This window comes from Haemorhous mexicanus, chromosome 7 (assembly GCF_027477595.1).
Source record: "Haemorhous mexicanus isolate bHaeMex1 chromosome 7, bHaeMex1.pri, whole genome shotgun sequence".
NCBI lineage: Eukaryota > Metazoa > Chordata > Aves > Passeriformes > Fringillidae > Haemorhous > Haemorhous mexicanus.
In genome coordinates, this window is record NC_082347.1 from 8,232,926 (window position 1) to 8,249,683 (window position 16,758).

Below are 16,758 nucleotides of genomic sequence, written 5' to 3' on the forward strand. Positions count from 1 at the left end.
ATAATTCACAGGTAGGGGGTTTACATTTTCCATTGCCATGGAGGCTCCTGCCTTCCTTAGCAGACACCTGGCCTTCAAACCAAAACACCCCCATCCCTCTGTGCCACTCTGTGGGGAGGAGGGAGGGAATCGGGGATAAAGTGAACCTCAGGGAGGAGAAAGTACTGTGGGGAAGGTGCATTTTTAGGATTTGGTCTATTTCTCATTCTTTTCCTCCCATTTGTTTGATAGTAAATTCTGTTATTGTCCCCAGTTGTGTTCTGCCGGTGATGGATGAGACATCTCTGGCTGCCTTTATTGAGAGCCCTGAGCCTTTCCTGCTGTGCTCTGTTGTCTGCCCAGGGGCAGCAGGAGAGGCACAGAGCGCTTTTGCTGGCCCTGGGCACCTGGCCCAGCCCAGCCCAAGAATCCCTGCCATCATTCCCTGCACCATCACCCGGCCCCATGGCAGCTCCAGGAGTTCAGAGTGGGCAAAATGGGAGCAAGGGAGAGGAGGCAGCTGGTGCCAGTGGGTGAAATGTCTTTGCTGGAGCTGGCAGGGAGAGGAGGAGGGAGAAAGCGGTGCAAAGTGTTTTGGTTTAGGGCAATTTTGGGAGAAAAACCTCTTATGGTAGTTCTTCTAGAAGGAAAATTCAAGGTGCCCCACTTCCAAGGGGTTTGGGACAAAGCTTTCCTTGGATAAAAGTAGAAAAAAATTGCTCATTTATTAGGCAAAACATTCACCAGCACAAAAACTGATCAATATCAAACAATAGGACCTCTCACTGTTGGAAGAGATGATAAACTCTGGAAGTCATCTCTGTGGGCTACTGTTCACTCAGTCCCTTATCAGTCCCTTATCAGTCCCTTATCAGTGCCTTATCAGTCCTTATCAGTCCCTTATCAGTCCCTCTGGTGCTGGAAATGCCTCACCCCAGGCCTGGCCCCATGGGCCATACCCACTGCGTGTGATCTGTGGGTGCTTTTCTGGTGTTCAGTCCAGAGTAGGTTAAACATTAACAAGAAAGGAAAACCCACAGTACAGAGAACTTTTTGCACCTCAGAGAGCTAAAAATTAACTAAAATCAAAGGAACAAACTAAAAATTAACTAAAACCAAAGGTGAGCTCTGCCTCGCCCTCTGTTCTGCAGACAGCTCAGCCCAGGAGCAGCAGTGTGCAGAGTGAGTGCAGTCTGTGATAACAGCCTGGGCCTTCTGCTCTGCCCCTTGGCTCTCAGAACCTGCCTAAAGGTGCAGGACTCATTTCTGGGCTAAACAGACAGACGGGGACATGAGCGTCATAAAGTCACCCCAGGACACTGCTGGACCTACTAGAAATAAAACTATTAATCTTAACAAATTCCCACAGAAACGACGAAAAATATGAACTCATTTATAAAAATAAAACCTAGCAAAACATTTCCTCAAAATACAAAAATAGCCCATATAACTAAAAATAGCCACTATAACAACAACATCAAACAACTCACTATAACAATACCTAATATTGAAAAAACCATTAAAGTCTAGCCATAGTTATTTAAAAAACCTGTAATAACAATTTTAAACCTTAAAACCCTACAAAACAAGTTACATCAAATTTGTTTTTACCTCAACACTTCAACTATAACATTAAAACAGTTAAACCAGAGTATTAATTAAATGAAAAAAATCAAAACTACCTTCATTATTAATAATAATATAATAACAAATATTAGTACTTTTAAACACACAATCTTACAAAATAGAACCACCATCAATTTTCTCTTACTAGCACATAAACATAATTATGAAAAATTTAAAATATTATATGACATGAACTTATCTAACCACTCAGTCCATCCACAAATATCTTCAAAGATGAAAAATTTAACAAATTAAATTAAAACAAACAATTAGTCTTAACTACACAATTTATTTTAAAAAAAACTTTATTTTGTAACTTTTTTTTAGTTAAGGTATAAATTTCCAAATATTAATTATTATAATAATGCTATAAATAATAGTACCTTATGCACTTCACTATATACAACAAATAAAAAAGACCAGAAAAAAAGTTTTTACAGTCCAAAAAAGATTTGTAAAAATTCTCAAAAGCTGACGAAGGTCCCACAGCCTTGTACCTCTGTTTGCAGACACTGAGATAAGGTGTGCTGGCTTAGGAAGGTCACAGAACAGAGGTGACATTGTTGAGAGAGAGATTGTTTCAAGAGGTTCAAAATATGGCCTTGCAAAAAGAGCAGGTACTTTAGAGAATTAGAACCATGAAAGATGCACTGAAACAGGGCCATGTGAGGGAAAAATGCAGGTGATGGGGTTAGAAGTAATAGGAGTTGTGAAAGAAAACATTCACTTGTGTTAAAATTTTAGATGTTTAGTAGTAATGAAAATCATAATACAAATGAGGACAATAGGAATTTGGACAATCAAAGGTAGGACAATAAAAGACAACAAAAAAGCAAAGAATTAGGGATGTCTGGGTGCTTTTGCATTCTGCCACAAAAGCACACCTTGCTAACAAAGGATTAACCCTTAAAAGCCTATTGCATATTCATAAATCTCATACATGAATCCAACATTCCATTCAAACTAAGGCGGTTTCTGCTTAATTTCAACTCCCCCTCTGTCATGGTCTGAGCCTGGCGAAATGCCAGTGCTTCCATGAGAAAACCTCTTTTCCTGGTATCTGCTGTGAGATGTGATCAGAGACAGAGAAGAGCAGGCTCTAACTTATGATTGAAAGGAAAAAACTTTATTAACATAAAACTACAGGGAAAAAACACACAGAACACGGGATGAAAACCTTCCAAATTTCCTCCTCCTCCCCCCACCAAATTTCTTAATTCCGTTACCACCCTTTGGATAATCAATTCTCAGTTCTTTGAGAAGAGAGGAGTCTCTCTTGCACCACAGACTTCACCCAGGAAACAGTCGAAACTTCTCATGTTTCTGTGTCACGTGTGGCACCGCCCGGAGAACATTTTTGCCATCGTGACCTCTTCCTTCCATGTCCAGTGCTCTCACCACTGCACATGGACCAGAGCTGCTTCTAGGGTTTTTTCCCTTTAAGGATGCTTTGTCCAGTTCCAAAAAAGAGCACAGTCCCTCTCCTTTTGGGACACCTGTCCCCCCCATGTTTCACCCCCTGGGGCTGAGGGGTCTCTCGAACAGAGATCATCTTCCTCTTCTTCTTCATCGAAGACGGAGGGCACCACCACAACCCTCCTCCACCCTTCGTCTCTGTTCACACACCTTCACATCACCGCACTCTCTTGGCTCTGAGCCATTGCCTCCCCCTAGGATGCAGTCTCTGTGTCACAGGAACTCAAGGGTTCTGTCCATAGCTATCCAAGAAAAGTCCAGCCAAAAGCCACTCCATCATCTCCTCCCACCTAGAATTCTTCTCAACTTCTCTCACTCTCACCAACTCCAGGAGGAATCAGCATTTGCAAGGTTTCCATCATCCCAAGAAGGGTTAAAAGTCCCAGGCTCTGCCGGTTTGGTTCATGAACTCCCATGGCTGGCTGCCCTGCTGGGCACCCCCTCCCTTCTCCTTCACTCCAGCCGCGCTATCACAAGCACAGTCTGCTCTCTCTCTCTCCCTCCGGGGGGGGAATGGGGGATGGCTGCCCGAAGCCCTCGCAGTGCAATGCTCCTCCACCCTTCGGCCCAGGCCTGGCCTACCTCCCTCCGGCCGCATGGCTCCCCTCCCCCCTGCCCAGCTAGGAGCTGGACAGGGGAGAGGTCTCCTCTGGTCCAGGGCCGGAACTCAAAAGGAACTTCAAGTGGGAGTTCACAGCTTTTAACCCCTGTGTTCTCAGAGGCGTATCCATGCCCTCAGTGGACAAACCAGGTGCCAATATTAAAATCTGGACACCGATTGGCGTGACCACACCATCCCAAAAAAAACCATTTCCTCTCAAACCACGACACCCTCTCATCTTGTACATCAATCATTTTGGTCCCTCAAAGTCTGAGCTTTCCCATCAAGGAGACAAGAGTTCTTCTCTTGGGATCTTGGTGTGTTCTTGCTGTTATCTCTACACGAAGAATTTCTTGATTATCTTATCCATTCCTCGAGCTAGTTACAAAAAGTATCTTACATCACATCGTTTCTATTTTAATATTATGCTATGGCCTAAAAACTATATTTGCCACACTATTTAAAAGAGATTAAAACAGCCCTGCTTAAAAGAGACTAATACAGCATCACTTTCCAATATAACACATAGAGTGTGAAAAATGTGTAGTTTATGATTGGCTTTTCACAAATATTCAAATGAATACTATATGTGTTGTGTAAGAAAGGTATGCTGTATAAATTCTCTTAAGTAGTGTGTTAAATATAGTTTTAGGTTATAACATAATGTTAAAATAGAAACTATGCTATGTAGGATACATTTTTTCTAAAGAATGGACTCGCAGCGAGATAGCAGCCACAGGATACCCAAATCTTTCAGAGAAAGAGAATTTATTGCTCCATTATCGAGTTCTTCCCACCTCACTCAGCCCTGAAGACTCAGTCAGGATTCAGAGGAAGAAGCTGACACTGCCCAGACAGAATCCTGGGTTTGAATGGAATTGATGCACCATGGATGAGGTGTATGAATATGCAACAGGCTGTTGCTTTTAAGGGTTAACCCTCTGTTAACGTGGGGCCTTTTTCGGGCTTATTTTGCCCAGAAAAGTTACCCAGACTGTCTGTAACTCTTTGTTTCTGTTGTCTCATATTGTCCTAATCCAAATTGTCCAAATTATTATTACTCTAATTATATTGCTATTTTTATAACCATTTTATTATCATTAAACTTTTTTAAATTTTAAAAACAAGTGGTTGGCATTTTTCACATATGGAATTCATTTTAATATTTGCCGAGAGCCAATCATATAATGGGCATTTTTCACAGTAGTATTGTGTGGCAAAAGTTTTCAGCTAAGAGGCTGGAAAACATTTATAAGATATTGTAACCAGGAAAGAAGTTAGCTTTTACTGGAATGTGAAAAATGTGTATTTTATGATTGGCTTTTTGCAAATATTAAAATGAATATTACATGTGTTGTAATTATACATGTGCTTTATTAATTCTCTAAAGTAGTGTGTTAAATAGTTTTAGGTTATAAAAATTGTAAAAATAGAAACTATGCTATGTAGGATACTTTTTTAAAAGAAAGGACCTGCAGCGAGATAGCAGCCACAGGACACCTAAATCTTTCAGAGAAAGAGAATTTATTGGTCTCTTATCGGAAGAAAGGAAATTCTTCCCACCTCGAAGGCGCTGTTAAGATTAGGAAGAAGAAGCTGACTATGAGCAGGCCGAATCCTGTGTTTGAATGGAATTTATGCATCATGGATGAGGTGTATGAATATGCAACGGGCTGTTGTTTTTAAGGGTTAATCCTTTGTTAACGGGTGTCCTTTTTTGGGCTTGTGCTGCCCAGAAAAAGGTACCTGGACATCTGTAACTCCTTGTTTTTATTGTCTTATATTGTCTTAATTCAAATTATTATCACTCTAATTGTATTACTATTTTTATAACTATTTTATTACTTTTAAAACTTAATTTTAAAATTTTAAAGTTATTTGCATTTTTCACACTTATCATTCCCTTGCTCTGTTTGATTTGATAATAAATTTGATTTGTTTGATAATAAATTCAATTAAAATTAATGTCTCTACACTTGCCTTCTTATGTCAATGAAGGGTGAGAGATCTGTTGGGAAATGATGGAGAGCAGCTTCCCAAGCTCATCTGCCAGCTCCCTCATCCACCTGGGGTGGATCCCATCTGGGGCCCATGGATTAATGAACATCCAAGCAGCTCAGCAGTTCTCTGGCTGCCTCCCCCATTGTGCTCCCTGACACCGTCCATCAGCCCAGGAGGACACTTGTCCTGAGGACAAGCTGTGTTCCCACTAAAGGCTGAGGCAAAGAAGGCGTTGAGAACCTCTGCCTTCTCCTCATCTGCAGTTACTGAGTTCCCTGCTGCATCCAAAAGAGAACAAAAGCTGGTCTTACCCTTCCTTTTACCATTAGTATATTTGTAAAAACGTTCATTATTCTCCTTTTCAAAAGTTGCCAAATTAAGTTCAAGCTGAGCTTTGGCCTCCCTAAATTTTTTCCTACATACCCTAGCAAGCCTCTTAAATACTTCCTGAGAAATCTGACCCTCCTTCCAAAAATGATACATCCTCCTTTTATTCCTAAGATCCTTCAAAACCTCGTTGCCCATCCAGCCTGGACTTTTGTCTCATGGACTCCTCTTTGGGCACACAGGGACAGTCTGTTCCTGTGCCCTCAAGATCTCTGGTTTGAAGCATGCCCATCTTTCCTGGACACATTTGTTTTTAAGGGCTGCTTCCCAAGAAACTCTGAATGTCTCCAAACCAGCCCAATTCTGCCCTCAGGAAGTCTAATGAAAAAACTTTATTGTTGTTTCTCCTGAAATCACCAAATATCGAGAACACTGTAATTTCATGATCACCGTGCCCCAGGAGGCCTCCAACCAGGGCATCTCCCACCTGCACATCTCTATTTAGAAACCAAAACAAAGTTTAATCCCTGCTAGACTGACTCACAAGCTGTGATTACTGTTACTGCATCCTGGAAAGACTCCATGAGTGCTTTGGATGCCAGATTCCTTCCTGACTGCTCGGTCACCCTGCCCAACATCTCTTTGTATTTATCAAGACCTAGTCTGCATTCCAGCTGCCCGGGCTCCCAGCCAATCCGTTCTCTGTGCAGTGACCCCAGTCCAGGCCTCTCGCTCGCTTCCTCTCCTCCCGCCCCTCGCTGTTTCCCCGGGCGCTGTTTGTTCAAAGCGGCCAAAATCCCTCCCACACCCAGATCGGCTTCACCCTGCGGCGGCAGCGGCCGGGACCGGCGGGTCTGACCGGGACCGGAGCGGCGGCGGCGGCTCCAGACCAGGTGGGACCCGCGATCGGGTGTGCCCCGCTCGGTTCTGAGGGCGGGAGGAGGGGGCCGCTGCTCGGGCGGGAGGTGTCCGTGCCACCCGTGTCTGGGCTGGCACGGGATGAACTTGAACGTGCCTCAGAGCCCAAAGCGCTGCAGGCGCCGAGTGCGGGCAGAAAGCGCCGCATCCTGCCTGCTGCGGGGCCGAGGCTTCTCGGCGCTGCCCTCTGTGCCAGGAGCCGCTCCGTGCTCACAGGCAGGGAGCCCCAGCGGCCGTGCCGGCGGCGTTAGAATTTAGTCCCGTCGTTTTCTTTCCTCCTCCCTTCTCCTCCCTTCTTTTCTCTGTTCAAATCTGAAGAGACCTCAGCTGCCTCCTGTTTTCTTTCCTCTCTCACCTTCCAGGTCCTGTTTCCCAGGCCTTGTTCTTTCCTTATAAAACCCTTGATAACCCGTTCCCCACTTCAGGCTTTGTTGGATCCTTGTTTTCCTGCCTTCTGGCTGCTGTGGGTGAGGGTCTGGCTTTGATGAGCACACCCTGCTTCCTCTGCTCCAGAAACCAGCCTTGCAGTTATCCCAATATCCTGCAGCTGAGGGCTTCCTTAGGCTCTGTGGAAAACAGAAACATCCAGGAAATTTTCCTTTCTTGATTAGAATGGTTTCTACAAGTCCTTGAGGTGTGAGCATGATGGTTAAAACCCCACTGTGCAATTGAAGGTTTTCCCCTTCTTCCCCCCACTCCAGGCTCCGTCCTCTCCCTTACTTTGTCATCTCAACAACTGCTAAGGAAACCTTTCTCATCTTGTCAATTGGCAATGCAACTGCTCTTTAGTTCAGTTTTACAACAGGTTTTAAAGTCAGGCTCTGCCCAGGCTATGGATTTGCATTTTGGATTAACTTGTCGGTGTTTACCAAGCTCTGTGCTGCTTTAAAGCCTTTCTGCAAGGCTCAAAGAATGACCCTGGCAGGGAGTGCAGGAGCGTTGTGCACTCCTTGTTTAGAAATGGAGTGCATTAAACCAGATTCCTTTGAAAGCCATTTTAAATGAAATTAAGGCACTGGAATTCCTTTGGGAAATGCTCCATTTAGGACAGACCCACAGTGCCAGAAGCTGTTTGTCTGATGGTCAGTGCATGCTCTGATCACTGCAGGGCCAGCCCCTCAAGAAATGCATGAGCCAAAGCCAGCCAGGAGAGGAAAAGACACGAGCTGAGCTCAGAGAGCTGGCCAGAGGAATCCCCACAGATGTGCCTGGAGCATGGCCCTCCCCAGCAGCTTTTCTTACAGTTCAATGCTCAAAAAGCTAAAAGCTGATGCTCAGGACTTTGGGATCTGGCTTGTAACTGTAGAGGGGATGAGCTCCCTTACTGAAACTGGGGCACTGGAGTGCCACAAGCCTGCAGCCATATTGTTTCTTCTTCTGATTGAATTCAGTGGGGTTTTTTTTAAGTTTGTTTCTAATTTTGTCAGTTTGTCTGTGGGTTTTTAAATGTATCCTTAGACATGCTAAAAGAAGAGAAAGAACAGAGCAGAAATAGGCTGGAGCCGACTGGCACAGTAATTGCTATTTTACTCTTCCTCGTTTCCTTTTAAAAATATATGTAGATAACATGAACTTTTAAACTCTGTGGTTTGGGACAAACACTCTTTTTTCCCTTTCTTTGGAAGAGATATGCGAGTCCTGAGACCCTGGGCCAATGCTCCCTGCATTTCATTAATGTTTTTACAATTAAACATGGGGCAGATCAGATTGACAAGGAAGATACAACTCAGGAGCTCGCCGGGTGACAGCCTCCAAACTCTCTGGCTGATGCAAATGGCAGTAGGGTGTGAAGACTCCTCTCCAGTGTGAGATTAATCCATAATAACCTGCTCACTGACATCAAAGTCACTTCTTAGAAGCCACTCGTTATTTCCCGAGGTGCAGGAGCTGGAGTGTTTGACAGAGCCTATGCCGCTCCCGCCGGCTCCAGCAGGGCTGGAAGCTCCATGGAGCAGCTCAGCGCCCGCTCCGCGCTCGGCCCTCCGAGCCCGGCACATCCCCGCGGTGGGGCAGAGCCGCTGCTCGGGGCCGCGGATCCTTTATCCCCCTGCTGCAGCTGCCAGGGGCCGAGGGCACAGTCCTGGTTCCGAGGCTGGAACCGCTGCTGCTTTACCTTTTGTTCTCTTGCCATGATTGGTTTGATAATAAATTCAAGTATTTCCCTTCAAGTCGTGTCCCTTAGTCCGGTGAGAGGTCTCTCCCTGGCCTTTTCCCGATCCTCGAGCCTTTCCTGCTGTGTTCTGTTGCCTGCCCCGGGGCAGCAGGAGAGGCACAGAGCGGCTTTGCTGGCCCCGGGCACCTGGCCTGGCCCATTCCAGCCCAAGAATCCCTGCTGTAATTCACTGTGGAGACCCCCAGAAGCGGCTTCCCCGGGGCTGCGGTTCTTCACCAGCTCCAAGAGAGCGGGGTTCTTTTTCTCAGAACGGCTTTGTTCGGAGAAAGGAGCGATCTGACTTCTCTCCTACTTCCCTCTCTTCCTCGCCCCCCCCTCTTCCTCTCCTCCCGCTGCTTTCCCCGCACGCTGATTGCTCAAAACGGCCAAAATCCCTCCCGCTCCAGACATTTTCTCTATCCTGTTACGCCGTGCTCGCTGTGTCTGGCCAGGAGCGGAGCAGCGGCGGCACCCGGAGCCCGGAGAGGAGCGGCGGAGCGCGGAGGCGGCTCCAGCCCAGGTGGGACCCGCGGTCGGTGCTGCCCCAGCTAGGGGCTCGCTGCGGGCGGAGGGGGCCGCACTGAGGGGCGGGGGGGTTCTGGCGAGTTCCTTGTGCCGGCCTCCCCCGTGTCCCCCCTGCGCTGAGATGGCCGAGGGAGCCATTATAAGAGTTCCATCGAGGGGGACACTCCATTTGAAGGGACCTTCAGAGATGAAAAAGATGCGGAAAAGCCCCCAGAATGGCATTCATTGAGGGAAATTGAGAACGAAACTGCATTTCCACTCATTTTAGGAAACCAAATTGAGGAAAAGTTCCCCTTGATTTCTCACAATACAAACAGCCGGGACTCCGTTTCTTCATCCAGAAAAGGCTCATCTTTACTGCACAGCTCATATTTTATAGGATTATCAGCTGGCACCGTGTTAGAGCTAATTGGCTCACAATACTCTGACACTCAATACATTGGCCAGTAAATGGCATTTTGCATTTCCACTAAACCTCTCTATTTTTGGTTAGTTTGCATATGTTCTTCACTGATTTGCATGGGACGGATTTCTTGTTTTTGCGAGTGCGAACCTGTTTTTCTTTACAACAACGAATTGTTCTGCAGACTGATTCTCACTTCTCTGATTCTCTCTCATGGGAATTAACAGTCAAGCTGTGAGCTGCACCCAGCTCAATCACAATTCCCCTTTATTTTTTTCTTTCTTTTTTTTTTTTTTTAAGAAGCTTATGTATTCTGACATAAACCAGTTTGTTCCTGTGAGATTACTATATTTTTAAGGTTATTACTGGTTATCTATTAGGTACAGGATAAGACACATGAAAGATAGGTTACAATCAACAAAATGTTCCAATTTTGTATTCTCAAGTCCACTTGTGTCACTGATAAAGGGCCTTGCAGCATGGGAGAACAGAAAGATAAAATCCAGTGTCTCTTAGGGAATGGAAATAAATGACCATAGCTCTAAAGTCCCTATGGCTGGAACTCAGGGGTCATGCTGCTGAGGCAGGAGGAAGTCCAGCAGCTGGGATAGTTGACCTTGACGTCACTGAAGGTTTTTCTGGAAGCCTGGAACAGGAAATAGCTGAAGAGGGTTGGTAGAACATAATATCAGGGTGGGAAATACTGTAGGACAAAAGGCCTCTGTTCAGTTTCCTCCAAGTCTCCAGACTGGCAGTCCTGCCTCTGTCCCTGTCCTGGCCACCAAGGCTGGGTGGTTTCAGGCAAATCCCCTTCTGTGAGAATACCTGGGGCTGTGTCTGATCCCCACAGAGCAGAAAAGCTGCCTTGCCCTCAGCAGGGCACAGCCCTGTCCCATGAGGATGTGTCACAAAAGGGTCGGGAAAGACCACAGGAACTCAGCTCAGATGAGGCTTTTGACAGAGCCCAGAGATCTTTTCCTGGAGCTCTGAAAACACAGGAAAATCATGAGACAGCCCTGGGTCAAGGCACAGCAACCCTGCTGGAACAAGAGAAGGGACCAAAGGCTGAGCAGGCAGTGCAGGAAACAGCTGCAGACAGCCTGGTCAGAGAGATGCACCTGAGCTGGGAAACAAAGCAGAGAGATCCCAAAGGGACACGTGTCTGTAGATAGTGACACAAAGATCTGTCAAAGTTCATGGAAAGCCAGTTATCAATAAGGTAATGATACCTTATGGATAATGCCTGTTATAAAACTGAGTGAATTCACATGATGGAACCAATGTATCAGCAGGGACTGTCTCAGGAATTGGAGACAATATTCTTCCAGCATTCCTGGATCCATACCAGTGAAACACTGAACAGCTGACAATGGATAACAGCCATAATGCAGAACAGCCCCCCCCTCTGCTGTGTTACCTATGGAAGATAAACCAGAAGAGATGACAATGAATGATCCTGTCAGGCAATGCAGCCCTGACACCTGTGCAATCTGAGAGAGGATCAAGGGCCCAACAAACTGTATCTGCTTCTATCCAAAAGCAGGTGTTTATCTGTGTTTCATTACAGCTGTTTCAGCTGGATCTGTCTTATCTCTAGAAGAAAATAGCCAAATCTTGCAGTGTAGACAAACATATTTGAAGAAAATGAACTTAGGACTTAAAATTAGTTGCAGTGGAATTCAATGCCACCTCAGTAGCATTGGAGGCACATTTTAGAGAACTTATAGTTACATCTTTAACACTGAATAAAAACTGAGGTTAATAAAACTCGAATGACAAGGCTTAAAGTAAAGAAGACTGAAACTTGACCATGTCCAAATGCAATAAATCTCAAACCTGAAAAAAATACACCTGGACAAAAATGAGAAGTAAAACAATAACTCAATAGAGCAATCAAATGTAAACAAACAAACAACAACAAATATAAACAAACTCACATATAACGTTGCTTAATTTTACCAGCAGTAAAACTACATTAAAAAAAAACCAAAAGTGAAATAACAATCAATATCCTCAAAAGTTCTGGCTACTAAGAATCGTAAATAAATGTTGCAGCCATAAATACCAAAAAGCAGTAGAGCAACCTTGGGTCTGGGAGGCATCCTATGCAAGGTAGAATTTCAGGAGACACTCCGGCCCGCAGGCCCCCGAACACCAAACGGTGGCACATTTCAATCACAAACAAAAGTCACCAGCCCAGGTTCTTGGTGTCATTTTGCAGCAGGTACATGGCACTGTCAATCCAGCCTGACTTGCCACTGGTGCATGCTTTGGTCTGGGAGGAACCCTGCGCAATGCCGAATTTCAGGAGCCAGCCCTCCACTCTGAGCCACAGGCCATGGAACACATAGGAAGGCCCTTCCACCTAAGAAACAAAAGTCAGCAGCCCAGGTTCTTGGTGTCAGTTTGCAGGAGGTACTTGGCACTGTCAATCCAGCCTGACTTGGCTCTGGTGCCAGCTTCTGTCAGGGAGGCATCCTCCGCAATGTCGAATTTCAGGAGCCAGTCGGCCACTCTGAGCCAAAGGCCATGGAACACATAGGCAGGCCCTTCCACCTAAGAAACAAAAGAGAGCAACCCAGGTTCTTGGTGTCAGATTGCAGGAGGTACTTGGCACTGTCAATCCAGCCTGACTTGGCTCTGGTGCCAGCTTCAGTCGGGGAGGCATCCTGCGCAATGCCGAATTTCAGGAGCCAGCCGGCCACTCTGAGCCACAGACCCTGGAACACATAGGCAGGCCCTTCCACCTAAGAAACAAAAGTCAGCAGCCCAGGTTCTTGGTGTTATTTTGCAGGAGGTACTTGGCACTGTCAATCCAGCCTGACTTGGCACTGGTGCCAGCTTCACTCGGGGAGGCATCCTGCGCATTGCCGAGTTTCAAGAGCCAGCTGGCCACTCCAAGCCACAGGCCCTGGAACACATAGGCCGGCCCTTCCACCTAAGAAACAAAAGTCAGCATCCCAGGTTCTTGGTGTCAGTTTGCAGCAGGCACTTGGCACAGTCAATACAGCCTGACTGGGCAAAGGTGCCAGCTTCATTGGGGGAGGCATCCTGCGCAATGCCGAATTTCAGGAGCCAGCTGGCCACTCTGAGCCACAGGCCCTGGAACACATAGGCAGGCCCTTCCACCTAAGAAACAAAAGTCACCGGACCAGGTTCTTGGTGTCAGTTTGCAGCAGGTACTTGGCACTGTCAATCCAGCCTGACTTGGCTCCGGTGCCAGCTTCAGTCGGGGAGGCATCCTGTGCAATGCCGAATTTCAGGAGCCAGCCGGCCACTCTGAGCCACAGGCCCTGGATCACATAGGCAGGCCCTTCCACCTAAGAAACAAAAGTCAGCAGCCCAGGTTCTTGGTTTCAGGTTGCAGGAGGTACTTGGCACTGTCAATCCAGTCTGACTTGGCTCTGGTGCCAGCATCAGTCGGGGAGGCATCCTGAGCAATGCCGAATTTCAGGAGCCAGCGGGCCATTCTGAGCCACAGGCCCTGGAACACATAGGCAGGCCCTTCCACCTAAGAAACAAAAGGCAGCATCCCAGGTTCTTGGTGTCAGTTTGCAGCAGGCACTTGGCACTGTCAATCCAGCCTGACTTGCCACTGGTGCATGCTTTGGTCGGGGAGGAATCCTGCGCAATGCCGAATTTCAGGAGACAGCCGGCCACTCTGAGCCACAGGCCCTGGAACACATAGGCAGGCCCTTCCACCTAAGAAACAAAAGAGAGCAACCCAGGTTCTTGTTGTCATTTTGCAGGAGGTACTTGGCACTGTCAATCCAGCCTGACTTGGCTCTGGTGCCAGCTTCACTCGGGGAGGAATCCTGCGCAATGCCGAATTTCAGGAGCCAGCCGGCCACTCTGAGCCACAGGCCCTGGAACACATAGGCAGGACCTTCCACCTAAGAAACCAAAGTCAGCAGCCCAGGTTCTTGGTGTCAGTTTGCAGGAGGTACTTGGCACTGTCAATCCAGCCTGACTTGGCTCCGGTGCCAGCTTCAGTCGGGGAGGCATCCTGCGCAATGCCGAATTTCAGGAGCCAGCCGGCCACTCTGAGCCACAGGCCCTGGATCACATAGGCAGGCCCTTCCACCTAAGAAACAAAAGTCAGCCGCCCAGGTTCTTGGTTTCAGGTTGCAGGAGGTACTTGGCACTGTCAATCCAGTCTGACTTGGCTCTGGTGCCAGCTTCAGTCGGGGAGGCATCCTGCGCAATGCCGAATTTCAGGAGCCAGCGGGCCATTCTGAGCCACAGGCCCTGGAACACATAGGCAGGACATTCCACCTAAGAAACAAAAGGCAGCATCCCAGGTTCTTGGTGTCAGTGTGCAGCAGGCACTTGGCACTGTCAATCCAGCCTGACTTGCAGCTGGTGCATGCTTTGGTCTGGGAGGAATCCTGCCCAAGGCCGAATTTCAGGAGCCAGCCGGCCACTCTGAGCCACAGGCCCTGGAACACATAGGCAGGCCCTTCCACCTAAGAAACAAAAGTCACCAGCCCAGGTTCTTGGTGTCAGATTGCAGCAGGTACTTGGCACTGTCAATCCAGCCTGACTTGCCACTGGTGCCAGATTCAGTTGGGGAGGCATCCTGCGTATTGCCGAGTTTCAAGAGCCAGCAGGCCACTCCATGCCACAGGCCCTGGAACACATAGGCCGGCCCTTTCACCTAAGAAACAAAAGTCAGCAGCCCAGGTTCTTGGTGTCATTTTGCAGGAGGTACTTGGCACTGTCAATCCAGCCTGACTTGCCACTGGTGCATGCTTCGGTCTGGGAGGAATCCTGCGCATTGCCGAATTTCAGGAGCCAGCCCTCCACTCTGAGCCACAGGCCATGGAACACATAGGAAGGCCCTTCCACCTAAGAAACAAAAGTCAGCAGCCCAGGTTCTTGGAGTCAGTTTGCAGCAGGTACTTGGCACTGTCAATCCAGCCTGACCTGGTACTGGTGCCAGCTTCAGTCGGGGAGGCATCCTGCGCAATGCCGAATTTCAGGACCCAGCGGGCCACTCTGAGACCCAGGCCCTGGAACACATAGGCAGGCCCTTCCACCTAAGAAACAAAAGAGAGCAACCCAGGTTCTTGGTGTCATTTTGCAGCAGGTACTTGGCACTGTCAATCCAGCCTGACTTGGCTCTGGTGCATGCTTCACTCGGGGAGGCATCCTGCGCAATGCCGAATTTCAGGAGCCAGCGGGCCATTCTGAGCCACAGGCCCTGGAACACATAGGCAGGCCCTTCCACCTAAGAAACCAAAGGCAGCATCCCAGGTTCTTGGTGTCAGTTTGCAGGAGGTACTTGGCACTGTCAATCCAGGCTGACCTTCCACTGGTGCATGCTTTGGTCTGGGAGGAATCCTGCGCAAGGCCGAATTTCAGGAGCCAGCTGGCCACTCTGAGCCACAGGCCCTGGAATACATAGGCAGGCCCTTCCACCTAAGAAACAAAAGTCAGCATCCCAGGTTCTTGGTGTCAGTTTGCAGGAGGTACTTGGCACTGTCAATCCAGCCTGACTTGGCTCTGGTGCATGCTTCACTCGGGGAGGAATCCTGCGCAATGCCGAATTTCAGGAGCCAGCCGGCCACTCTGAGCCACAGGCCCTGGAACACATAGGCAGGCCCTTCCACCTAAGAAACAAAAGTCACCAGCCCAGGTTCTTGGTGTCAGATTGCAGGAGGTACTTGGCACTGTCAATCCAGCCTGACTTGACACTTGTGACTTCATGGCTCTGTGAGGCATCCTGCGCAATGCCGAGTTTCAGGAGCCAGCCACCCACTCTGCTCACACGCCTCGAAACTCCAATACCCACCCTTTTCCCTGGGGAATAAAAGTCACCAGGCCGGGTTCTTTGTGTCAGTTTGCAGGAGGTACTTGGCATTGTCAAATCAGCCATTAAAAACTCCTCCTCTCTTATCTATACGTCACTACCTCTAGCCCACCAAAAAAATCACTACTAAAGCTAATAAAATCCATCATGATAGGTTTTTATTTCTAACCTGTACTTCACGCATAACCCATAGAAACCATCGAACATCTTTAAAAACCATTGCACGCCTCGGCAAAAAATATATCTGACAACAAAACTCAATTCAAAGCAAACCTTTATCATCACCACCTGAACCGAGAGCCATAGCGTTCAGGAAGAACGCTCTATCCCTTAGCATCCACCAACTGTAAAGAGACCAAACCGACGAAATAGATTCCCAAAAACGACTTCAAAACCACGACATCAGAGAACTTTCAGAAATCGAAGCCCGCGCTCCCGGCACCGGACGGAGCGCGGCTATCGGCAGGAAAGCGGCTCCTCCCGCGGCTCCTTTGGCACACAGGGGCGGCGCCGCCCCGGAGACCCCCGCCCCCTCCCCCTGCCCGGCGGGGCCGGCACCGGGCCCAGGCGGCCCCTGCGGCGCCCGAGCCCCGCGCCCGGAGCGGGCAGAGCGGCCGGCACCGGCCGGGCCAGCGCAGCGCCCGGGCCGCCTCTCCCGCCCGCCGGCCCGACACAGCTCCGCTCGGCTCCGCACGGCTCGCACCGGCGCGGCTCCGGCACTGCCGCGGCAGCCCGGCCACGCCAAATTCCCCGTCCGCCTCAGCGAGGGCCTGGGCGGTGCCGGGAGGGCTCCCGAGCGGGAACGTTCGGTGCCGGGCCACGGGCAGAAGAAGCGCCCTCAAATGCAGCGGCACAGCCCGACTGCAACCCTGTGAACGCTGCGAGAGCTGGGGGCTCCTGCAATTGAATCCCGAAACTGACGCCGCAGGCGGGGCTCA

At 48.4% G+C, this 16,758-nt stretch overlaps 1 protein-coding gene across 15 annotated transcripts in view; it reads left to right on the forward strand.

Annotated features, from left to right (window-relative positions):
• The window catches only part of LOC132329687 (C-type lectin domain family 2 member D-related protein-like), a 67,241-nt gene that overhangs the window by 16,393 nt on the left and 34,090 nt on the right, over nt 1-16,758 (forward strand). For 7 of the 15 annotated variants that reach the window (XM_059850999.1, XM_059850994.1, XM_059850997.1 and 4 more), the window contains one exon: nt 254-5,647. The exons of the other annotated variants lie outside the window; for them this stretch is intronic. In XM_059850999.1, coding sequence (XP_059706982.1) covers nt 254-614 — 361 coding nt within the window. In that variant the 3' untranslated portion in view covers nt 615-5,647. Of the gene's footprint in view, nt 1-253; nt 5,648-16,758 lie in introns of those variants that run through there. 15 annotated transcript variants of the gene reach the window in all.